The sequence below is a fragment of the Paralichthys olivaceus genome, chromosome 10, assembly GCF_024713975.1.
Source record: "Paralichthys olivaceus isolate ysfri-2021 chromosome 10, ASM2471397v2, whole genome shotgun sequence".
Lineage (NCBI taxonomy): Eukaryota > Metazoa > Chordata > Actinopteri > Pleuronectiformes > Paralichthyidae > Paralichthys > Paralichthys olivaceus.
This window is the reverse complement of record NC_091102.1, coordinates 117038-142360: the sequence shown is the minus strand read 5'-3', so window position 1 is coordinate 142360 and position 25323 is coordinate 117038. Positions and strand designations below refer to the sequence as shown.

Sequence of the window (25323 nt, the reverse complement as noted above, 5' to 3'; positions counted from 1 at the left end):
ACAGACAGTAACACATACACACTAACACACACGCTCACACAGACAGTAACACATACACACTAACACACACAGACAGTAACACATACACACTAACACACACAAACACACAGACAGTAACACATACACACTAACACACACACACACACTGACACAAACACACACTAACACAAACACACACAGACAGTAACACATACACACTAACACACACAAACACACAGACAGTAACACATACACACTAACACACACAAACACACAGACAGTAACACATACACACTAACACACACACAAGTCTAAAAGAAGTTAAACTATGAGGACTCGTAGTAAAGTATTAGGTTCAGGACCATGTGAATTTGGTGCATTTGAACTAGTGTGGAATACTGTAGTACTTTGGAATACTGTAGTGTTGTGGAGTGTAGTACTTTGGAATACTGTAGTGTTGTGGAGTGTAGTACTTTGGAATACTGTAGTGTTGTGGAGTGTAGTACTTTGGAATACTGTAGTGTTGTGGAGTACTGTAGTACTACTGTGCCTGAAGGTGCTGATGCTGCTAGTGATACCGTCATGATGTTACCATGGCAACCAAATGAAGCTTCATTCATTTTCTCCATTCAAACAGAAAAAACTAGTTACCCGTTCTCTCTCGCCTCTCTCTCCCCTCTTCCCCCCCTCTCTCACCACCTCCTCACTATCTCTCTCTCCTCTCCCCCCCTCTCTCCTCCCCATGTCTCTCCCCTCTCTCCCCCCCCTCTCTCCTCCCCCCCTCTCTCTCCTCCCCCGGTGGAGGCAGATGTCTCCTCTCTGACTCTGGTTCTTGAGGTTTCTCTCTGTTAATGAGGAGTTTCTCCTCCACAGACTCAAAGTGCTGCTCATGGTTCACCTGTTGGTTTCTGTAGATGAAGAAGATCTGAAGCTCTTCACCTTCTCTGTGAAGAGTCTGGAGATCATGATGTTAGGATTTGGTGCCACACAAATAAAACTGAACTGAACTGAACTGAACTGAATTGAATTGCTAAGGACGGTAATCACATCTTTGTCGCAGGTTTATACGTCAACCAGTGTAAATTCTATGTGTGTGTGTGTGTATATGTATGTGTGTGTGTGTATATGTATGTGTGTGTGTATATACTGTATGTGTGTGTGTAAGCTGCAGCACATCTGGCACTCTGACAAAACCTTTTGGATTCAATTACGTGCCGGGGGGGGGGGGGCTCTTTCATTCTATTCCATCTGAAGAACCAAAAGCCCCACCATCCAAAAGCCCCCCCCCCCCCGTTCATAAAGTTTCTTTGGTAGTTTGACTCTTGTTGAGTTCAGAAGATGTTGCTCCTTGTCAACATTGAGACAAACTGTGATTTGTGAATTTATACAAATAAAATGTGATTGATTATCATCCTGCAGTTCAAATGTTAGAGAACATGTCAGTTAACATGTTAGTGACTTGTGACTTGAAGTTTCCTGCAGCTCAGAGTTTGTGTTTCATATAATAAGCTTTGTGTTGATGGACGTTTGCCTGCTGCCAATATGAAAAAGATGAGGCCATGTCCTAACCAGAGGGCCCATTGACCCAAGACTGACATTAATTCATCAACACAACATAGTGGAGTTAACATATTATGCTAAGCTACCAGCTAATCAGATAGGGTTAGAGGTTAGCTAACAGCCTTATTTAGCTTCTATGTTACTAACACTCAATCAGGGCACAATTAAAAATATAAAACTTACTGTGGTTCAGAGTTTCTTGTTCACATCTGAAGAAGCAGCAGGACGTAGTCTGGGTCCAACTTGTTCACAACCTTAAAACGTCGGTTCTCACATACACAACATTCAGGAACATGTGTGACAACAGTTCATTCATGAGGAAAAAGACCATTTAAAGTGAACAGCTAACATTAGCATGATTCATTTCGCAGGGTTTAAAAGTTTGTATAGCGCAAAGCTAAAGAAACGCAACAGTTAAACTAACTACCTCTCAAAAACAGTAGAAGTTCAACTTCAGATCCATGAGTTCATTTTGAAGAACAAGTGATTGTGAATCAGTTTCTCTGCTTTGGTGCAAATCAAAGTCACAACAGGTTCAATGAGACAAAAGTAAACGAGCCCCAACAGGATAATGTTTGTGGTGTCCACAGACAGCTGCTGTCTCCTGGTCCTCCTGACTCATTCTGTGTTCTGCTCGGGTCCTCGTCACTACAGCATGAGGTGCTACCTGCAGCACCATCAGGGTGCACAGGTAGTCCAGCTCCTCCTGTGGTCACAAGAAGGTTTGTGTCTCCCAGCAGTCTCCAGAGCCTGGAGGAGACACCAGGAGAGCTGCACATTAGAAGGCTGTCACTGCCACAGTAAACCTAACCCATCAAAACAAGACCTGTCAAAGCCAAGACTTTTCTGCTCTGTGCGAGGAGATGGGATACACTCACACAGCTGTTGTTTCACAGCGAGTCCCGATGGCTGCCCCCTGCTTTTATCCAGGGTGTTTGAACTGCGGGATGAGATCAGAATCTTCTTAAAGTTAGAACGTACTGAACTTTCAAGATGAAAAACTTCCTCCTGAAACTTTACCTCACTGACATGTTCAGAAACTCGTGGGAGCAGAGAATGACACATGGACTGTTTCAAGTAATCATGGAGGTCAACAAGCAGAACAGTGTGTTGAGCTTTCATCTCCAACACATCAGAGCTGTTTCCCAGTTTGAAATAATAAGAAGCTTTCAGAGCAGCACCAGCAGAGGACGAACCGTCACTCATCTCATTTCTGATTCGTCAGTTTGATTCCAAGGAATGAGCACTGGGCACACCCCTTCCTTTAACCACATCCCACCTGTTCAAGTTCCCAGGGAGACAGAAAACTGGACAGACACTTAGCCACTTTCATGCTAACATTAGCATTACTGAGCAGCGTGACTGAGGTTCAGCAGGAAATGGAACATGTTTGATGCTACAGATGGTACGGAAGCTAAAGTATCTACAGATGCTAAAGATACTACAGAAGCTAAAGATGCTACAGATGCTACGGAAGCTAAAGATGCTACGGAAGCTAAAGATACTACAGAAGCTAAAGATGCTACAGATGCTAAAGATGCTACGGAAGCTAAAGATACTACAGAAGCTAAAGATGCTACAGATGCTACGGAAGCTAAAGATGCTACGGAAGCTAAAGATACTACAGAAGCTAAAGATGCTACAGATGCTACGGAAGCTAAAGATACTACAGAAGCTAAAGATGCTACAGATGCTACGGAAGCTAAAGATGCTACAGATACTATGGAAGCTAAATATACTACAGAAGATAAAGATGGTACAGATGCTACAGATTCTACAGATGCTAAAGATACTACAGAAGCTAAAGATGCTACAGAAGCTAAAGATGCTACAGATGCTACGGAAGCTAAAGATACTACAGAAGCTAAAGATGCTACAGATGCTACAGAAGCTAAAGATGCTACAGATGGTACGGAAGCTAAAGTATCTACAGATACCACAGATGGTACAGATTCTTAAGATGATAAAGATACTACAGAAGCTAAAGATGCTACAGATGGTACGGAAGCTAAAGTATCTACAGATACCACAGATGGTACAGATTCTTAAGATGATAAAGATACTACAGAAGCTAAAGATGCTACAGAAGATAAAGATGCTACAGATGGTACAGAAGCTAAAGTATCTACAGATACTACAGATGGTACAGATTCTAAAGATACTACAGAAGCTAAAGATGCTACAGATGGTACAGAAGCTAAAGTATCTACAGATTCTAATGATACTCCAGAAGCTAAAGATGCTACAGATACTACAGATGGTACAGATGCTAAAGATACTACAGATGCTAAAGTATCTACAGATACTAAAGACGCAGCTATAGCGTGTTCAGAACATGTGACGTGTTTATTAGCTGCTGGAGGAGACGACTCTACAATCACAGCTGAGTCTCAAACCAGCTTCACTCCTGAAGCGTGAAATTAATGTTTCTGCTCTTTGTTGATAATCCACAGTTTGGAGAAAAGCCTCAAACCAAACTGCTTTTCTTTGACTTTTATACGATTCTCTTCTTCTCTGCTGGAGGCTGAAGTATTAGTGTGATTTAAAAACACTGAACACATTTCACCCTTCAATTCAAACAATGCTTTTACTGAACGGTTAATCACATGAAAATATTCTACATTCATCATTAAGGATTTTAAATATATTCCCCTAAATGAACATTTTTAAAATAATATTAAGTGTTAAGAGTCCTCCTCCTTTCTATTTATTCAGGTTGTAATATTCCTAAAATATTTTCTACAAGATCTGAGTCAATTCAGCTGCTTTTATTTTGACAGAACATTTGTTTAAAAAAAAAGGTAAGTAAATTAAATAAGAATGTGATTAAAGAGTTCAGGGCCTCAGAGAACTTGTCGCAGCTTCATGACTCTGATCAGAAACATCTCAGCACAGAGGAGCTCGCTGCGACCGCAACGTTTAACGTGTCATCATCAACACTTCAAGGCCAATGAAAAGACTGAATGTGGGTTTTATAGACTCGGCTGTAACAACGAGGTTTCCACACTATTTTAAATTTGACCTTTTCACAGGCCCAAGACATGAAGAAATAAGAATGAATTAACACAGGGATGAGATTTCACCTGATTTAGACTAATGTTTAATACGTTATTGTTTAACGATAATTATATTTATCATCATTTCAACTTCTATCATAATAGTCACTTCACATTTCTGTTTTTGTCCTCAGTAATATTTGTTTTCGTGGCAGGACTGTGACTCACTATGTTAAAAAGACTTTTTTTTATCAAAATGAATAAACTGTTTTACAAACATTTTTTATTGAAAACAATAACTCACATTTATTTATTAGCTTTTTCATGATTAAACTTTACTTGTTCTATAATTTGAAATCACAATTTTTACTGAATATTTGGTTCTGCTCCAAAGTTTTAATAAGGACGATCACACGATGAGGACGTGTTGTGTCGTCATAGTGATGATGTGATGTCTGATGCAACGTCACTCTCAGGTTCACACCTGGTAACAATGATCACGTGACCTGTCGGCTGAGGTGGGGTCTGGCTGCAGCTCAGTTGCTGTTGGATCCAGGAGTCATGAGGCGGTACGGCCTGCGGCCACATGACTTCCTTTACATGTAAAATACCCCCCCACCCCAGACCACACACATAAAAGCAAGTCCTTCTCCAGGAGGAGTTTACAGGTCCAGACCCAGCGTCTCCAGCCGTTCTTTGATTCGCTCATCCTGGACGTCATCGCAGCAGACGCTCCGTCCAAACTGTGAAAAGCTAATGGACTTCAGCATCAGAGCACTGGCCTGCGGTGCATTCAGGGACCTGCGTCTGCAGCAGCATCTTAAAACGATCCTTCAGATGCGTCCAGGAGAAGGAGGAGGTGTCGACCTGGAAAACGAGCATTAAAAGAAGAAGTTCCACATCAGCTGTGATCTACATGGTCCGGTCCTGGATCTGGTTCTGGTTCCAGACTCAACCTAAACAGAACTTTCCAGAATTCTGTTTAGTTTTCATCATGAAATCACTCATGCAAAACTAAACCTGATTTTGTTGACGTTAACCTGTCAATCATCTGATGACATCATCAACCTGTCAATCAGCAAAGTTTTAATCAATAAACAAAAAGTTAACTTTCTTGTTTCTTCAGAATAAAAGTCTTGGATAAAGTTTACTGTTAATTACACTCAGGTGCTCTAAATATCAGCTGCATGGGTTACCTTGGTGACATGTCTGCGGGCGAGGTCAGGCTTCCTGCAAAGTTCCTGCAGACGTTTACACAGCTGCTCAGGTGTGGAGTACAGGTACTGTGCTACATGACAAACAGAAGAAGAAGAGGTGAGGGATGAATGAGTGAAGACTCAGACGACAAGAAGACGACAACGTGTCGCTAGTCACCTGGAAATATTTCAGGATACACCAAAGCCTTCGGACACAGAGGAAAACATCCGCAGTGAACAGCTTCTAACCTGAGATCATGACAACATGAGAAAATGGCAACATGAGGACAAGAGGACAAACGTTTTTTGAGGCTAAATTATTTCGAAAAGTTTAAAAACGTGAATAATCGAACTTTCATCATTAAAGTTTTCAAACCAGCTTTACTGGGTTTTCATTCCAGAAGATTTTTCTTCTTTTTGATGTTTGTTCTTTGAGCTGAATCAACATTGTTCTGAAAGGTGATGAAAGATAATTTAGGAACTAACTGTTCTTGAAGCTTCTTCTCAGATACGATGGAGCCAAGACACAAAATGTCCTTCTGACAAATATATAGAAGCTATAGAATAAACATATCACACTCAGTGAGTCAAGTTCCTGTGAAAGAAAATGTTTCCTCTCACAAAGAGAGAGAGACAGACAGACAGACAGAGGAGAGAGGCTTAGAGAGACAGAAGCAGAGAGAGAGACAGACAGACAGAGAGAGAGGGTTAGAGAGACAGAAGCAGAGAGAGAGAAAGACAAACAGAGAGAGAGACAGAAGCAGAGAGAGACAGACAGACAGAGAGACAGGGTTAGAGAGACAGAAGCAGAGAGAGAGGGTTAGAGAGACAGAAGCAGAGAGAGAGACAGACAGACAGAGAGAGAGGGTTAGAGAGACAGAAGCAGAGAGACAGGGTTAGAGAGACAGAAGCAGAGAGAGAGACAGACAGACAGAGAGAGAGGGTTAGAGAGACAGAAGCAGAGAGAGAGACAGACAGACAGAGAGAGAGGGTTAGAGAGACAGAAGCAGAGAGAGAGACAGATGACGTCATATCTTCATGTTTGTGATGAAACTGAGTTTTTCTCATCAACAGAATTTGAACAGTTGAAATCTGTTTTTTTAAAAGAAGCTTCAGTGAATCAAAGTTCAAACATGAATCAGACGAAGATCACACGTTCACATCAGAGCCCTTTGATTGGCCGAGCTTCAGAGAGCACAGCATCTGGTTGGTTGTTCAGCCTGAAGCTCAGATCCACCTGATGGAGACATGAGAGAGTCCACCAGGTGACTGAAGTCTGAGCTGCAGGCCAATCACACGCCAGCACACGCACCAATCACACACCAGCTAACCCGTGAAACGGGATCAATGTGATTAATATGATTGATTATAGTGATTGACTATTGTGATGGACAGACCCTGTGTGAATGAATGAAACTCACATGGCGACGCCGAAGAACTCATGTTTGGCGGTGGAGACGACCACGTCTGCCTCACACAGAACTTTGAGGTAATCTAGCTTCCTGTTCTGATAACCCCACGAGACGACGTGAGAGTCAAGCTGATGGCGAGCCTCAGAGAAGACGACTGTGGGGGTGAAGAAGAGATAAAGAGAGGAAGGAGGAGAAGAAATAAAACCTCATTTTAAATCAGATATTGATGAGAGTAGACGTTTATGATCGGAGCTCAGACTCAGGTGAACTGAGTCGATACTGTGTGACCTCATTACTGAAATCAAAGTGGATGAAGATTGTCCTAATGTGATTGCCTTCCTGTGCTCGTTAAGCTGATTTACAATCAATGTGTTTGTGCTGCAGTAAAACTTTACGTTTCATTTCTTTAAAACATGCACAGTCATTATCGCATCATCAGCTGATGATACACTGTCGTGAGGAGGACGCAGTGCCGACCTCTGACCTCTGTAGCGTCTCACACACAGTTTTAAAGGACAGAAAAGTCAGTGTGTGTACCTGGGATGTCAGTGAACGTCTCTCCGAGAACCGACAGCTTGAAGTTCAGTTGTTTCTCTTTCAGTTTCATGAGTGTTGAGAAGAACATCTCTGGGTTTTTATCATGTTCCCTTCAAACAAACACACACAATTCATTTCAAGTACAGTAGAGGTGTCATCTAATTAAAATGATCAATAAATCAGAATCTGATCAGTTCCTGATGTGAGCCTGTCAATCTGTTGCAAGGAAACAGTTTCAGACCATGTGACATTGTTCACTCCGTTTATTACTGTATGTAATTTGTGATGTGAAGAGAACCCGATATTCTAAAACATCACTGTGTCAGAGTGTGTGTGTGTTAGTACAGTCTGTGTGTGTTAGTACAGTGTGTGTGTGTTAGTACAGTGTGTGTGTGTGTGTGTTAGTACAGTCTGTGTGTGTTAGTACAGTGTGTGTGTGTTAGTACAGTCTGTGTGTGTTAGTACAGTGTGTGTGTGTGTTAGTACAGTGTGTGTGTGTTAGTACAGTGTGTGTGTGTTAGTACAGTGTGTGTGTGTTAGTACAGTGTGTGTGTGTGTGTTAGTACAGTGTGTGTGTGTGTGTTAGTACAGTGTGTGTGTGTGTGTTAGTACAGTGTGTGTGTGTTAGTTCAGTGTGTGTGTGTGTTAGTACAGTCTGTGTGTGTTAGTACAGTGTGTGTGTGTGTGTTAGTACAGTGTGTGTGTGTGTGTTAGTACAGTGTGTGTGTGTTAGTACAGTGTGTGTGTGTTAGTACAGTGTGTGTGTGTTAGTACAGTGTGTGTGTGTTAGTACAGTGTGTGTGTGTGTTAGTACAGTGTGTGTGTGTGTGTGTTAGTACAGTGTGTGTGTGTTAGTACAGTCTGTGTGTGTTAGTACAGTGTGTGTGTGTGTTAGTACAGTGTGTGTGTGTGTGTGTGTTAGTACAGTGTGTGTTAGTACAGTGTGTGTGTGTGTTAGTACAGTGTGTGTGTGTGTGTGTGTTAGTACAGTGTGTGTTAGTACAGTGTGTGTGTGTTAGTACAGTGTGTGTGTGTGTTAGTACAGTGTGTGTGTGTGTTAGTACAGTGTGTGTGTGTGTTAGTACAGTGTGTGTGTTAGTACAGTGTGTGTTAGTACAGTGTGTGTGTGTGTGTTAGTACAGTGTGTGTGTGTGTGTTAGTACAGTGTGTGTGTGTGTTAGTACAGTGTGTGTGTGTGTGTTAGTACAGTGTGTGTTAGTACAGTGTGTGTGTGTTAGTACAGTGTGTGTGTGTGTGTGTGTGTGTTAGTACAGTGTGTGTTAGTACAGTGTAGGGATGGAACGGTTTATGAAAAACGTCCGAACCGTTCGGTTCGACTGTCTCGGTTCAATTCGCGTGTTGCGTTCGGTTTATGCGCTGCTCCTTTTTCTCATAGGCGAAGCGTATACACTCCAGAACAGAAGGTGGTGGTACTGCGCCTAAAGCCAACCACCAGTAGTAAACAACAAGAAGAAGCGAAGCAGCGTAGCTGGGTGTAGCAGATAGAAATAGAGTATTGGGTCAGTTGTTGTGGAGAATAGTGTGGGTATGGCGAGTGGGAAAGAACCAGAGTTAGAAGATGCGCCAGTATTAATTCTTTCATCATCTGTCTGTGATGTTTTCACATCACAGACAGTGAGTCCAGTTCATATGGTTCTAACACTGCGTCACTCCTGCAGCTGCAGACAGTGGAACATGTGACACAGGTTGATAAAGGAGTTCAATGTGGCGCTGAACTGAAAACACAGGAACAACTCAGTAATAAAACATTTACTGACTCACTTGTGAGTAGGGTTCAGGCCTGTGCTGTTTATCTGCATAAAGAGCAAGGAAGAGAAATCTGATCACAAGTGGTCACTCACCCACGACACGTTAATCAGGCATAAACGGGGCCATGGACTCTAGATCAGGATCGGCCGATACTACTACTTCTAACGATCGGTGATCAGCCCCAGAAATCCTGATCAGAACACCCTAGTTTTGTTTCTGCTTTTTGCCATGGTACATACTTGTGTATTGAGAATCATGGTATCTGTATTGACTAGTAAAGTTTTGGTATTGTGACATCTCTAACGATGTGGAGCATGTTCGCTAACGTCAGAAGAACCATGACAATGAAAGGAGTCGATTAGACTCCGCAGGATTGATTCTTTTCATTTTAAGGGAAAGTTTTGACAATATTTTAGAAAAACATGGAAAAAAGTTTCTGATTTGATAACGTTGTAATTTTTTTATTGTATTTTAGATTTCAAAAATACAACACAGACATCGGTCATGTGATATTGATGTCATGGTATCCAGTAGATTCAGACGTGGTTGTGAACACCGGCCGAAGGTGCGAGACAGGTGAGTCATGGTGGTGACTGGACTGAGAAGTGGGAGTGGTCGTGGTGACCGGACTTAGTAGTGGGAGTGGTCGTGACTAGACTGAGAAGTGGGAGTGGTCATGGTGACTGGACTGAGAAGTGGGAGTGGTCGTGGTGACCGGACTTAGTAGTGGGAGTGGTTGTGACTAGACTGAGAAGTGGGAGTGGTCATGGTGGTGACTGAACTGAGGTGTGGGAGTGGTTGTCGTGGTGACTGGACTGAGAAGTGGGGGTGGTGGTGCAGTGAGATAATAAATTAATCCATTGGATGTTTCTTCGTCACCACCTGCTGTTTCTCTTTCAATCAGAGTCTGAATCATGATCAACGTAAATCCCCCCCCCCCCCCCCCCCCCGCAGTGCGGCGTCTTCACCTGGAACAGCTGTTCCCCCGCCCCCGCAGCAGCAGCAATAAGACGGAGCTGTAATCTGAGGATCCAGGCCACACACAGATTAAACATAAAAACAGATGAGATGAGCGAAGCTTCAATCTGAGAGATTAACTGAAATCCTCCATCCGACCAGAATAAAAGCAGCGTGCTCGCCGGCCGCAGATATAATCCATCTGTGTGTTTTGCTCAGTTGAGAGCAGATTACACGATGCTGCTTTGTCACTGATACAAGAGAAGGTGAAAAACACGAGGAAACGCTGGACTTCATGTCCGTTAATCTGATTTAAAAACAAGTCCTTCTGAAAACGGACTCGTCTTTTCTCTCAAACATCAGTCTGACGTCTGGAGCCTCAATTCTTGTATTTATCTTTTATTCAAAAACTTACATTTTCTCATCTTGTCTCTGACTTTATTGTTCAGTCGATTTTTTATAAATAACATTCTTTTTTAAATATTCTTCTTTGTTCGTGTCATCAGCTTTACGTACATTTTTATAAACAAGAAAATTATTTTATTCATGAGGTTTCTAATTTACTTTACTTTATTTAAAAAATGATTTTCTGTGATAAATTATAACTAATATTAATTCACTTGTTTCAAGTTCTTCTAAATTTAGTTTTGATTGTATTTCATTCACATTATGAAACATTAATTTAAATGTTTAAAGTTTCAATTAAATTAAATGTTCATATCCCAAAATGAATTTTTACATAAAATAAAAACCTATTTCTCATTAATTACAGATGAATTTAACATTTTGAATTTTCACAAATTATATTTATTTGTTTTCTAATAAATTACTTAGTTAATATTTAGTATTTTAACAATTTCTTTCTCGTGATTGTTGTCATAGCAACTATTACAAGGTAAATTACAACTTAGTTGAACATTTCTAACGTCTTTGAGACTCATGATTTTATTTTATTTATTAATTTATTTTGATTGGTTCCTCACATTTACATTTTTGGTGTTTTTATCTGACATGTCTGAGCAGGTGAAATCTTTTTTACAAAGTCTGTGCAAACTGAAGGGGTCAAGTGAAACAGAAACGACATGGACGTGAACTTACCATCTGTGAGGCCAGACGATGTGCAGAGGTTTGATCTGGTCTCCTGAGTCCTGGTCTCCTGAGATCTGGTCTGAAACTGGTTCCAAGTCAGGTTCAATTGTGGACGGATGTGGATCCTCAGACCTGTTAGAAAAATGAATCCTGATAAAGATGATTTAACTCAGATAATTATATTTATTATACTGATTATGAGAATCATTAAAACAATCCCTACTGAGTTTATGTATACAGTATATTTATACAGTATAAATATATATATAGAGAGAGAAATACAGATTTTTTCACAACAACTAAATTAATATTTATATTCATATCAATCAACTAGAATGAAGTGTTTGAAAAGACGTTAAATGTCACTTGTTAATCAGGTCCACAGCACAAACACTGAACTGATTTGAACTAGTTGTGACAGAGCGTCAGGTGAGTTTACCTGTGAGTGTGAGGTTCAGCTCTGATCTGCTGCTGACGGACCAGTTTGTGTTTGGGCATCAGCCTGAAACACAAAAAGAAAAAAACACTTGTTTGCACATCAGTGATTCATATCAACACAGCAGCTTCCAGAGCTCCACAACCATCCTGGATGTGGGTCCAGAGTCATGAGCACCGTGGACACAAAGGAGTGAAGAAGGTGGACGGACAGTTGGACAGAGAGTGGTGTGGTCGCTGCCTCAGAGAAAACATGATTCAATAATCCATTTTAGAAATGAGATGTTTGACCGGAGGCAATAAAAACATGACTGTGTCCACGTGGTGGGGGGGTGGGGTGGGGGTGGGGGAAATCAATTATGTTCTTGATAAATCAACAGTGATCTGTGTGATGACCTCACCTCTGAGTCTGATGAAAGATGAAGGTCAAAAATAATTTCAATTCATTTACTTTATTACAAACACACAGCTCCACTCAACACTATACACACATTCTGTTAGAGGACCCAACCCAGGACCTGAAGCATTTAACAGCTTCACTGGGTCTTTACAGAAATCTATCGTTCAACAGAACAAACCTTGAAAACATTTGTTTCACAGAAATGAGAAAAAACAAAACAAGTCAGGTTTCAATTGTTTTGAACGGTTCCTCAGACCAGAAGAGGAGTTCTGGGTCTGGATCACACTGAACCATGGTTCTGTTGGTTCACAGTGAAAACACTTTGTTGGACAGTTTGGACTTTTGGAGCAATCACAGGAAGTAGAGACACATTAAACCATAGAAGAAGAAGAAGAAGCACCTGCAGTCTTCACCTCCAACAATACAACGTTTGAACCATGAGGACGTTCATTTGGTGCATTTGAACTAGTGTGGAGTACTGGAGTACTGTGGGGTACTGTGGAGTACTACTGCCCCTGAAGGTGTGTGTGTCTGTGTGTAGGAAGTGGTTATAAACACTTAAGGAAGTTGAAGTGTGTGCCAGGGGCCAGCTCAGGGCCCCGGGGGCCTGAAGCTGACCCGGTATCAGTCGGGCTGACTGGACGTTTCACAGCTCAGAGGTTCCTGTCACTTTAAAACCATCCAATCAGCAGGAAGCAGTGGTCAGAGGCTCGGAGGGGCGGTTCAGTGCAGCCGACTGGACGAGGCTCTGCAGGTCATTACATCACACTAAGATCCACATTAGATACTGATGAAACGAGTCGATGGTCACAACCAATCACTGCCAGAGAACATGGACGGTCAGATGACCTGAGGGCCGTCCTGACCGAGATACAGTCAAACCGTCGTCATGGCATCGGTCTACAGAGCGTGAACAGCTCAGCATGAAACAACAGAAAGTTCATATGGAGGAAAAACGGTGACATGAAGAAGAATCAGCTGATCTGTCAAACACGGACCACAACTGATCTACAACCAGATCCTGAAACCAGATCCTGATGACAGCAGACTCCACGTGTGTGTTTTTAGTTACTGTAACATACACAGCCGGTATCACAATGAAATCTGCTGTTATTTCTGGACAAAACATTGTTGATTCGTTAGTTGGTAGAAAGTTCTAAGAGGAAAAGATACACAGACTGTGGTGTCATTTAAACCAGACCGGAGCGGAACCATCATCGTCATCTGGTTTAAAACAAAGATTTTATTGGATTCACAGTTTCGCACCTGACAACCAGCAGAACCCCACAGCTGCACAAAGACAAAGAACAAGAAAAGAATCAGACACCTGCTGATCACATGGTGTCTACATTAATCTGGTTTCAGTCGGGGACAAGTGGACATCCTGCTGCTCAGCTGTGATGGATGTGATGTCTTTGTGTCCCGCTGCAGGCTTCTGCCCGCTCAGGTCAATCACTATTAAATTACAAAAGTCTTCCCCTCAAAGGCTGATTGATAGATGGATACGACAAACAGCGACCACAAAGGGGCCTCCGACTCGCCACAAGAGACACCGTTTCTTTTTTAACCCTGAATCAATTAACTGTCAAACTGATCTGAAAAATAAACGTTGGTTTGAGCCAAGGATCATTTTCTGTTTGTTTCTGTTTAAAACTAGAAAACCAAGAGTGATTAAGTTTGAATGGAATCACTTAACTGGCTGCAGCTTTTACACTAAGGTGACTGACGAGAGGAGAGAAAGCATCTGAAGTGAAAATGTTTTAGTTTAACAAGTGTAGAGATGAAAACGGTGTGAAAATGTTGGATCATGATTATAGCGAACAAAATGATCACGATTATTAGTATCGTCACGGTGTTGTTAAAATGTGTTGTTAATGTTCAAAAATTACTGATTCACAAACTATAGTAAGTTTTATATTGACATACTTTGTATTTCTAATTTTAAATGATGATAGTATTTTCATTATTTATTGAAGGTCGACATCTTGTTCAATTAAGTGCAGATGTTGATCGCAAATTTCAGAGTTGGGACAAAATATTAACATTTGTTAAATGCAGCAATGTGGCAACGGTGGGTGTTATGTGTTAGCTATGGCCGGAGATACTAACAGTTCTGTTACAGCTTCACCTGTTGCTGCTTCCTCCATGTTTTTACAAGACACAACAAATACTGCGCCTGCATCTTGGAGACTTGGTCTTTGGACTTTGGTCGATGTTGGACAGAATCAAGCAAATTATCACTGTGTTTCGTCTGTGATTTAAACAGCTGATCTGCAACAGAACTAAAGCTCCTGCACACAAGTGTTCATCACAAGTTAAGTTTCTTCCGAGTTTTTTTCCTCCATGAATCCTAACGCATCACGTCACCCGCCTTCCCCCGCTACGTTTCTGAGAGCGTTGTATTTTCAAAGAGTCAGACTCAGTGTTCGGTTGGACGACCGCGGGCGTGAGGGGGATTGTCGGCCATGCATATAATCACTTACTTACACTCTGTGGATCAGACACATTAACATCTGAATATGAGCCGAGAAACACTGGAGGGAAGAGAAGAGTCATCCTGCAGCTCACTGACACGACCACCACTACATCACAGACACACATACAACCAACACACAACCTGTAAACATCCTAACAAGAAACCAGACTTGTCTCTGGTTCAGACTCAGTTTTTCACCTCTAAAACATGTGACACAAATAACCACGTCACGAACATCACAGTCTGTCATGGCGACCTCGGCCAGCTTCTCACTGACCTGCTGACGTCAGGAAACTGGAGCGGGAAGCTCAGGACCATACACTTGGGACGGATCAGCTGCTCGAGGTTTCTGGGTCGATGGTCAGGAATCTTCTTCATGAAGGAGGAGATAGATGACAGGAAGGAGTCCATGTTGAAGAACGAGTTGAAAACGACGATGTCCGCCACCAGGCTTGAGGACGAAGAGAGAGAGAGAGAGAGACAGAGAGACAGAGGCAGAGAGAGAGAGAGAGAGAGAGAGAGAGAGAGAGAGAGAGAGAGAGAGAGAGAGAAACAGACAGACAGGTGAAGACCGAACCGGAAGTAACATTTATGGGCACTCAGATGTGATATCTTATATTTATTTTATACATCAGTTGCATTTTCTGGTTCTGTGTTGTTTCTGTTTTCTTTGATGATGACGTTAAGTTGACCTTGATCCTGAAATACTTTTGTGGTTAGTTTTGAGCTGATCAGCTGATTGATCAATGTTCCATCTCTGATACATCCATCAATCATCCACTTCGTGGTCGGACTTTGTCTCTCTGAACTCCATCCAAAGTAGTCTGGCTGTGATCCAATCAGAGGAGTCCTAATGATCTGTGGTGTTACTTGATGCCACTTTAACATCGTTAGTGGAGATGGAGGACGGAGACTTATTGATGAGCAGCTCTGCCGATCAACAACAATCAGTTTTAAGTTACTGAGCTGCTCTTTACTGGAGACGTCTGATTAATGAGCCACTTCAATTACCCCCACAGCAGCATGTCAACCCAATTAACCAATCATGTCAGCCTAGGTCATTAACCAATCACATTCAGCCTGACATGCTCATGAAAACAAATGGTTTGAGCTGACAATTAATGACATCCATGATTTTATAATAAATGTATGAATTAAGAGATATTTTAACAGTGACATTGTTTAACAATGTTTCACTTTCTGTTGCTTCACCCACTTCATGTTTGAAATGACACACAAAATGAACCTAACAAACACAGACATAGTGGAACCTTCCCGCCTGACGGAGGTGGAACCAGCGAACCAGCTGTTTTTTTCATGCTATTCTTTCACAAGCCCTATGTTCCAACACTGTATAAAGACAGAAACACTCCTACCATGACAGAACTTGGTTGTATCCGTACTGGAAGTCTCTCTCCTGGTCTTTGCGGACCGGGTAAACCAGCTGGTTCTCATGGAAGTAGAGGATCTTCTTCAGTCGAGCCAGATCAGGTCTGAGAGCCACCAGCTCACACAGGTTCAGGACCGAGCTGCTGAACAGAACCCTGCAGAGACAGAGACATTAAGATGTTCAGGTCCAGAACCTGGACTTAGACCTGCTGAGAACCATGAAGAGTCAACCTGGACGTCTAGAAGACGAGTGACAACACAAAACAGGACTACAACTTTAACTTGAGTTAAAACAACACAGCAGGTTTCCTCTCATTCAACACAGGAAGTCTCCTCATTTAATACAGGAAGTCCTCTCTCATTCAACACAGGAAGTCTCCTCATTTAATACAGGAAGTCCTCTCTCATTCAACACAGGAAATCTCCTCATTTAATACAGGAAGTCCTCTCTTATTCAACAGAGGAAGTCTCCTCATTTAATACAGGAAGTCTCCTCTTTTAATACAGGAAGTCCTCTCTCATTCAACACAGGAAGTCTCCTCATTTAATACAGGAAGTCCTCTCTCATTCAACACAGGAAGTCTCCTCATTTAATACAGGAAGTCCTCTCTCATTCAACACAGGAAGTCTCCTCATTTAATGCAGGAAGTCAACTCATTTGATCGAGAAGTCCTCTCTCATTCAACACAGGAAGTCTCCTCATTTAATACAGGAAGTCTCCTCATTTAATACAGGAAGTCCTCTCTCATTCAACACAGGAAGTCCTCTCTCATTCAACACAGGAAGTCTCCTCATTTAATACAGGAAGTCCTCTCTCATTCAACACAGGAAGTCTCCTCATGTAATACAGGAAGTCTCCTCATTTGATCGAGAAGTCCTCTCTCATTCAACACAGGAAGTCTCCTCATTTAATACAGGAAGTCCTCTCTAATGCAACACAGGAAGTCTCCTCATTCAAAACAGGAAGTCCACTCTCTATCAACACAGGAAGTCTCCTCATTAAACACAGGGAGTCCTCTCTCATTCAACACAGGGAGTCCTCTCTCAGTCCTCACATGACGTCCTCTCTCAGTCAACACAGGAAGTCTCCTCATTCAACACAGGAAGTCCTCCCTCAGTCAACACGGGAAGTGTCAACACAGGAAGTTATCTCTCAGTCAACACAGGAAGTCCTCCCTCAGTCAACACGGGAAGTGTCAACACAGGACGTCCTCTCTCAGTCAACACAGGAAGTCTCCTCAGTCAACAAAGGAAGTCCCTCCTCAATGAACACAGGAAGTCATCTCAGTGAAGACAGGAAGTCCCCTCTCAGTCATCACCAATGGCAAACCATATGTGTGACCTTGTCTTATTTCAGGTGCGAGGCTCAGGGATCAATAAGGGCTCCGTGTCCAACCGGCTGCATTATAAGGAGAGGAGCTGACGTGGCAGGTCTCACCTGTATGTTGGACAGGTGGGGATGGTCTGGCTGAAGTACAGTGCAGCCGTTCTCGCCCTCCAGTGCCACTTCTTGGCGGGGAGTGTGAAGACGCAGCAGCCGATGATATTTTCGTTCAGAAGGTCGATCAGCTGTTTGTGAGATCCACCATAGAATGGCTCCACCAGCAGGACACTGGGAGACGACAAGCTCTGACAGAGATGGGACACAGTGTTATTGATCATACTGTTCAGAAAAAAGCACGATGGTTGAGATAGATTATTGTAAATATGGTTTGTTTAAATATACTCTGCATTGTACAAACATTAACTTTGTTGTAGGGACATTAATCTTCATGTTACACATATACACTGACAGATGTTGACAAATATAAATGTGACCTGATTGTGGTGCCAAATGAAGTCTGAGCTGAATCATTACAGCAGATATAAATGTATGATGTTAGTCTGTTTTCATCAAATTTCAATAGCTTTATACTGAGTTTGATTTTTATACGTGTGTGATTTACGTTACCTGACACACAGACACATAATGGAGTAAAACAACAGGTCTAGTTCTTTATAAAATCAGGTCACAACCTCAGCATTGATGACTCTGGTGAACATGCGGCTGCCTGATGGAGTCGTTGCAGCCAAAAACTCAGTGGTTAAATGTGAGCTATTGTTGAGTGTGAGCACAATGAGGCAGTAATCTGAGCACGTCCTGATGAAGAAGAGCGTCCATTATGATGAGCAGGAGGAAGTGGACGACTTACATTCCCTGAGCTTTCTGTTCTTCCTCTGAATTCCAGCCCGCCTCCATTTAGCTGCCCACAATGAGCGCTAATGCAGCAGCGGCGGCTGCGAGCATCGCCCACAGACCGCTCAATCAGTCATATCTGCTGCTGCAGCGCCACACTCGCATCAGCAGCAGGAAATGAGCTGACGACAGATAACAGCCTGTGGTTCAGCAGAGGTCACAAATAAAAATCTGATTGGAAACAGAGACTTAATATCGGCCATTGTGCTGAAAGAGTTCCATCTATTTCCTGAATGATGTCAAAATAATTGAAAATGTGGACGAGTTGATTAACTTGTGACCTTTCTTTCTCTGATGATTCTGGTTTATCTATCGACATAGCATATATATATATTTCATTCATTTATTTAAAATAAATACATTTTATTTTTTGTATAAAATACATAATTTTGTATTATTTATTTCAAATATAAACATTTTGTTTCTGTCTCTATTAATCTGACCCCCCACACCCAGGTCCTGGGCCACAGGTTGAGAAGTACTAGTCAAAGATAATTTATAAATCCGTTTTATCTATTATTATTAATTAAGTTTTATCAATAATAGTTTGTCAGGAACCTTTATCTAATTATTATTAATTAGTTAATTGATTTAAATATGAATTTAAGCTTTTGAGAGTCCAGAGACCAAGTCTGAGTCCACCTGAGAGCAAGGTGGCTGGATTTACTTATTGTTTCTGGTTTTCTTTGTGACGTGAATATTCTGACGAAACAAGATGTGTTGAGACGTCTCGTCATTTTAATCTTAAAACAGAACAACCTGCAGGCTCATCAATAACACAAACTTATTAGTGGCTCTGAATGTCAGTGGTGACTGAAGGAGCCTGTAAATACTCAATTACTTTAAATCACTGACTAAACTTGTATTCGATCAGTAGAAATGTCGCTAATGTTCAGTTTATTAAACTTCTCAGCTGAGGTGATTCACAACATGTTCTCATTTTATTTCAGCAGTTCACACGTTAAATGTTCGGTGTTTTAACATGTCTCTGAACAGACAAGCTAACTTGCAGTGTGTTAGCTCAGTTAGCTGTTAGCTCTATAGCTTAATAAACTGAGGAGAAGCTAACCGTCCTGCTGTGTGTTAGCTCAATTAGCTGTTAGCTCTATAGCATAATAAACTGAGAAGCTAACGTCCTGCTGTGTGTTAGCTCAGTTAGCTGTTAGCTCTATAGCTTAATAAACTGAGGAGAAGCTAACCGTCCTGCTGTGTGTTAGCTCAATTAGCTGTTAGCTCTATAGCATAATAAACTGAGAAGCTAACGTCCTACTGTGTGTTAGCTCAGTTAGCTCTATAGCATAATAAACTGAGAAGCTAACGTCCTGCTGTGTGTTAGCTCAGTTAGCTCTATAGCATAATAAACTGAGAAGCTAACGTCCTGCTGTGTGTTAGCTCAGTTAGCTGTTAGCTCTATAGCTTAATAAACTGAGGAGAAGCTAACCGTCCTGCTGTGTGTTAGCTCAATTAGCTGTTAGCTCTATAGCATAATAAACTGAGAAGCTAACGTCCTGCTGTGTGTTAGCTCAGTTAGCTCTATAGCTTAATAAACTGAGAAGCTAACGTCCTGCTGTGTGTTAGCTCAGTTAGCTCTATAGCTTAATAAACTGAGGAGAAGCTAACGTCCTGCTGTGTGTTAGCTCAGTTAGCTCTATAGCTTAATAAACTGAGGAGAAGCTAACCGTCCTGCTGTGTGTTAGCTCAGTTAGCTCTATAGCTTAATAAACTGAGGAGAAGCTAACCGTCCTGCTGTGTGTTAGCTCAGTTAGCTGTTAGCTCTATAGCTTAATAAACTGAGGAGAAGCTAACCGTCCTGCTGTGTGTTAGCTCAGTTAGCTGTTAGCTCTATAGCTTAATAAACTGAGGAGAAGCTAACCGTCCTGCTGTGTGTTAGCTCAGTTAGCTGTTAGCTCTATAGCTTAATAAACTGAGGAGAAGCTAACAGCAGCTAACAGCTGACTAACGCACCCCCCTGCTTCTCCGCCGGTGATAGCCTTTCAGACTAACGGAGCACCGTGTCGCTTCTCCGGGACACAGACAAGCGACCTCACCTCCCTCAGACTGACGGACACGTGACGGAGCCGTGACCCGCTGCACTCACCTGTGACTGCATGAGTCCAGCTCGCAAGACACGTGCAGTGCTACACGTCATCACGTCGCTTTAAAACCTGGGTCCTGAAAGACGTTCTGTCGCTGCCCACTGCTCTGTCAACAGACTTTAACCTGACTTTAACCTGACTTTAACCTGACTTTAACCTGACTTTAACCTGACTTTAACCTGACTTGAACCTGACTTTAACCTGACATGAACCTGACTTTAACCTGACTTTAACCTGACTTTAACCTGACATGAACCTGACTTTAACCTGATATTAACCTGACATGAACCTGACTTTAACCTGACTTTAACCTGACTTTAACCTGATATTAACCTGACTTTAACCTGACTTTAACCTGACATGAACCTGACATGAACCTGACTTTAACCTGACATGAACCTGACTTTAACCTGACTTTAACCTGACTTTAACCTGACTTTAACCTGACATGAACCTGACTTTAACCTGACATGAACCTGATATTAACCTGATATTAACCTGACATGAACCTGACTTTAACCTGACATGAACCTGACTTTAACCTGACTTTAACCTGACTTTAACCTGACATGAACCTGACTTTAACCTGACTTTAACCTGACTTTAACCTGACTTTAACCTGACTTTAACCTGACTTTAACCTGACTTTAACCTGACATGAACCTGACATGAACCTGACTTTAACCTGACTTTAACCTGACTTTAACCTGACATGAACCTGACTTTAACCTGACTTTAACCTGACTTTAACCTGACATGAACCTGACTTTAACCTGACATGAACCTGATATTAACCTGATATTAACCTGACTTTAACCTGACATGAACCTGACTTTAACCTGACTTTAACCTGACTTTAACCTGACTTTAACCTGATATTAACCTGACTTTAACCTGACTTTAACCTGACTTTAACCTGACTTTAACCTGACATGAACCTGACATGAACCTGACTTTAACCTGACTTTAACCTGACTTTAACCTGACATGAACCTGACTTTAACCTGACTTTAACCTGACTTGAACCTGACTTTAACCTGACATGAACCTGACTTTAACCTGACTTTAACCTGACATGAACCTGACTTTAACCTGACTTTAACCTGACTTTAACCTGACTTTAACCTGACATGAACCTGACTTAACCGGACTTTAACCTGACATGAACCTGACTTTAACCTGACTTTAACCTGACATGAACCTGACTTTAACCTGACTTTAACCTGACTTTAACCTGACATGAACCTGACTTTAACCTGACATGAACCTGACATGAACCTGACTTTAACCTGATATTAACCTGACTTTAACCTGACTTTAACCTGACTTTAACCTGACTTTAACCTGACATGAACCTGACTTTAACCTGATATTAACCTGACATGAACCTGACATTAACCAGGCATTAACCTGACATTAACCTGACATTAACCAGACATTAACCAGACATTAACTAGACATTAACCTGACTTTAACCAGACATTAACCTGACATTAACCAGACATTAACTTGACATTAACCTGACTTTAACCAGACAATAACTTGACATTAACTTGACTTTAACCTGACATTAACCTGACTTTAACCAGACATTAACCTGACATTAACCCGGCATTCCTAACAAACATAGCAGTGTCAATTGTGATACAAACACACACACACACATACACACACACACATACACACACACACACACACACACACACAAACATACACTTCCTTGAAAAACACAACTTTATTCAAATTTAACTTGGCTACATTTATTCTTGTTCATTTCCAAGAAACATTAAAATTTCAATAATAATACTTCAGACATTTCATACATTTCAGAACTTCCTTCATCATCATCATCATCATCATCATCATCATCATCATCATCATCATCATCATCATCAGTCGTTTGTCCCCTCTTCAGTGGGATGAAGTGGTTTAACTTTTACAAATACAGTGTTTTAACAATAATCGTATCAAAAGTTCCTCGAATTTAGGATTTCCAGTGGTAAGAAAACAAAACAAAACATTTTCAAAAGACATTTTCCAAATAGGATAAAGGGTCTGTAATCATATTTTTGTTCCAATAGTCAGTGACAGAAACATTTTACTAAAATATATCTATTTTTGAGGAACTGAAATACTGTACACTACAGTATGAAATAAATAAAATGAGGAAATATAAAATGAGTCACATAAATAAAATGGTAAATTCTCAAATAAAAAACTGCAAAAGAGCTCCTGCCCACTGTCCAGCTTCAACCAACCTGCCTGATGAAGGTCTGGACCGTCGCAGCAGAATAAATCACTGGTGTGGATCTCTTCCCTTTCCTACTCATCCCTCAGATGGACATACGAAGAATTCTTTAGATTCTCGCATTAAAACAAAAAATACATTTGTGTCGAAAGATTCAACAAAAACAAAAATATAATACTGACAAAAATACTGTTGTGGAACAAAACCAGGGGAAAATACAGGGAATTGCACAAATATGTTAACTAACCAAGTTCTATCTACGTCTCTAATAGTGACGGATCAGAACCAGGATGAAGATTCATGAAGACTGAAGCCAGCAGGACGTTCACACTGTACGGGGATGGCACTTTGCAGAAACAGTGGACAGGTTTGCATATAAGGCTTTTTCTCCATCTTTAAGACTCACATCAACATCTTATTTTTAAAATCGCTCAGATTTAAATGTTCCTTCACATATAGAAAAACTCCAGAAGTTAGTTGTGAAAAATAATAAAAGAGGATAAAAAAAGCATCACAGCAAATAAAAAGACAGAAATACAACGATAACACTGACAGGATGTGACTCCATGACTCTTTTTCACTTCTTTTTTTTGTAGTGATCCAGGAAGTCGAGTGCAGTTTATTTCCAGATGTGGGTTTTTCAGACACAGGAAGTGAAGAACATGTTAGCACCACGCAGCTTTTTTTTTACATCATTAAAACAAACATCATCACTTCTTTATCTATTTTTTGCATAATGTGGATTTTTAAACACAGCATGCACGTCAGTGCACGTCGTGCTCTTCTTGTCGTATCTTCATCAGAGACTGTCCAGAGATTATTCAGCCCCCCCATAAATATATAATAAAGAGCATTGTCTTTATTCATGAGGAGGAAACAGTTTCACTGACTCTTTCATTCAGCTCCTCACATGTTGTTTTTCTCCCTCAGATTATCTGTTAGAGGCTATTCATATATATTGATTATTGATTGATGATGACGTGTGTTTTCACGTATTTGTGTTGTAGGTTTGTCTTTTACTTAGTTTTCTCTTTCACAAACAGACGTGATCCAGAGTCGAGACATTGATCAGATTAAAATAGATGATTTTTAGTTTTAGAGTTGGATCCATATTTAAATGTATTTCTTCACATTCAGGAACATGAACAGTCTAAAAAACCTTCGTATGAACAAATCATATTTATGCTGAATATTTAATAGAACCATCTGATAATGTCTGCACAGCCTCTGTCAGGAATCACGTCAACACAAATGTTCCAAAGCTTTTTTTTCCTCGATCAGTCGTTCTGCTCTGTCTGCCTGTCTGTCTTCCCATCTCGTGAACTCTCGTCCATCAGCTGCATTGCATCTTTACAATCCTCGTCCCTCGTAGAGTCCATCTGGCTCCTGCTGTTGCCATCCTCCTCCTCTTCTCCTTCCCTGAAGCTTGCTTCCTGTCTGTCTATCACCTCCTCGTACGTCTTCCTGTCCACTTCCCTCTGCTCCCCTCCTCCCCGTCCATTCCTCAGGGTCAAATCGCCGCCGCCGTCTTCCTGCTGGTCTTCAAGGTCTGAATATCCAAGTGTCCCCAGTCCCTGCAGGTAGGCCCTCCTCATCAGTAGCTCCGTGGTCTCTACACCTCCCACCACCATGCCTCCTGCTCCGCCCTTGTCCCGCGCCTCCCTCTCTGCCGCCTCACGCTCCTCTGCCTCCCTCTTGCAATACGAGTAGCGATGGTTCATGTGCTGCGAGTACGAGCCTGAATGTGAGAAGCGTTTACCGCACTTGTCGCACTGGTAGGGCTTCTCTCCGGAGTGCAGGCGTGAGTGTTCGATGAGATGGTGCTTGTGTTTGAAGGCTTTCTTACAGATCTGACACTGGTGAGGGCGTTTTCCTGCGGAGACACAAAAGACAAGACCAGACTCAGGATGCCGCACATGCTAGACACACACTTCAGTCAGGATGACATATAGGCTAAACACACGCTTCAGTCCTCAGCTGGTCAGCTGTATCTGGTGTGACGATCAGTGCCCTGGCAAGAGAGGAATTATTTTTGCTTCTGTCAATCCTCACCACAATAACTGCTGTGCCGATTAGCACCTACCTTTTACATTACATTGAGCTGAAGCGTTTATCCAAAGCGACTCACAATAAGTGATCAAACATGAGGGAACAAACCAGAACAACAAGAATCATGTCAGTTCAATTTGCTTCAAAAACAAATCAAACTCATTAAATATAGACGCAGTCACAAACTCAGGCTTTGTAAATCACAATGCGTGTGCTCAATTTAAGTATTTGTATCTACTCCTCTCAATATTTTGCGCACTTTTGGGAACAAACACCTGATGTTGCATATTCATGAAGGCAAACATACTAAATGAACATGTTATTCTGCATACAATCCTCACTTAGTAGATCAGCTTGCACATGTTTTTACACATGCAAACCTTTAATAGATCAGGCCCCACATGTCTATGTGTAACCTAACTCGAAGTCGAACTCTAACCTAACCCTCAAACATCCTTTTCAAAAAGTGAGGACTGGTCAAGATGTCCTCACTCTGAA

General features: G+C 41.5%; 2 protein-coding genes across 14 annotated transcripts in view; both read right to left on the bottom strand.

Moving 5' to 3' along the window:
* Positions 1 to 4801: 4801 nt before the first annotated feature.
* Positions 4802 to 20687, bottom strand: gtdc1 (glycosyltransferase-like domain containing 1). Of its 9 annotated transcripts, none has more exons than XR_011244338.1 (12): positions 20531 to 20668; positions 17635 to 17825; positions 16184 to 16351; positions 15085 to 15258; positions 11936 to 11998; positions 11506 to 11646; positions 7681 to 7790; positions 7153 to 7297; positions 6108 to 6183; positions 5910 to 5980; positions 5732 to 5823; positions 4802 to 5402 (listed from the first exon to the last, which is right to left on the bottom strand). XR_011244338.1 is itself a non-coding variant. In XM_069533091.1 (11 exons), the coding sequence occupies exons 1-11, from the start codon at positions 20579 to 20581 to the stop codon at positions 5289 to 5291; spliced, it is 1302 nt and encodes a 433-aa protein (XP_069389192.1). In that variant the 5' UTR covers positions 20582 to 20687; the 3' UTR covers positions 4802 to 5288. The 9 variants fall into 9 exon arrangements, 4 of the variants coding, with proteins under 4 accessions (XP_069389192.1, XP_069389191.1, XP_069389193.1 ...); XR_011244339.1 differs by having other exon boundaries at positions 6117 to 6183; XR_011244340.1 differs by having other exon boundaries at positions 11506 to 11628.
* Positions 20688 to 22244: 1557 nt separating this feature from the next.
* zeb2a (zinc finger E-box binding homeobox 2a) overlaps positions 22245 to 25323 on the bottom strand; it is a 33550-nt gene continuing 30471 nt past the window's right edge. For 4 of the 5 annotated variants that reach the window (XM_069533660.1, XM_069533661.1, XM_069533658.1 and 1 more), the window contains one exon: positions 22245 to 24649. In XM_069533660.1, coding sequence (XP_069389761.1) covers positions 24054 to 24649 — 596 coding nt within the window. In that variant the 3' untranslated portion in view covers positions 22245 to 24053. The remainder of the gene's footprint in view (positions 24650 to 25323) is intronic. The other variant, XR_011244436.1, reaches the window with a different exon arrangement.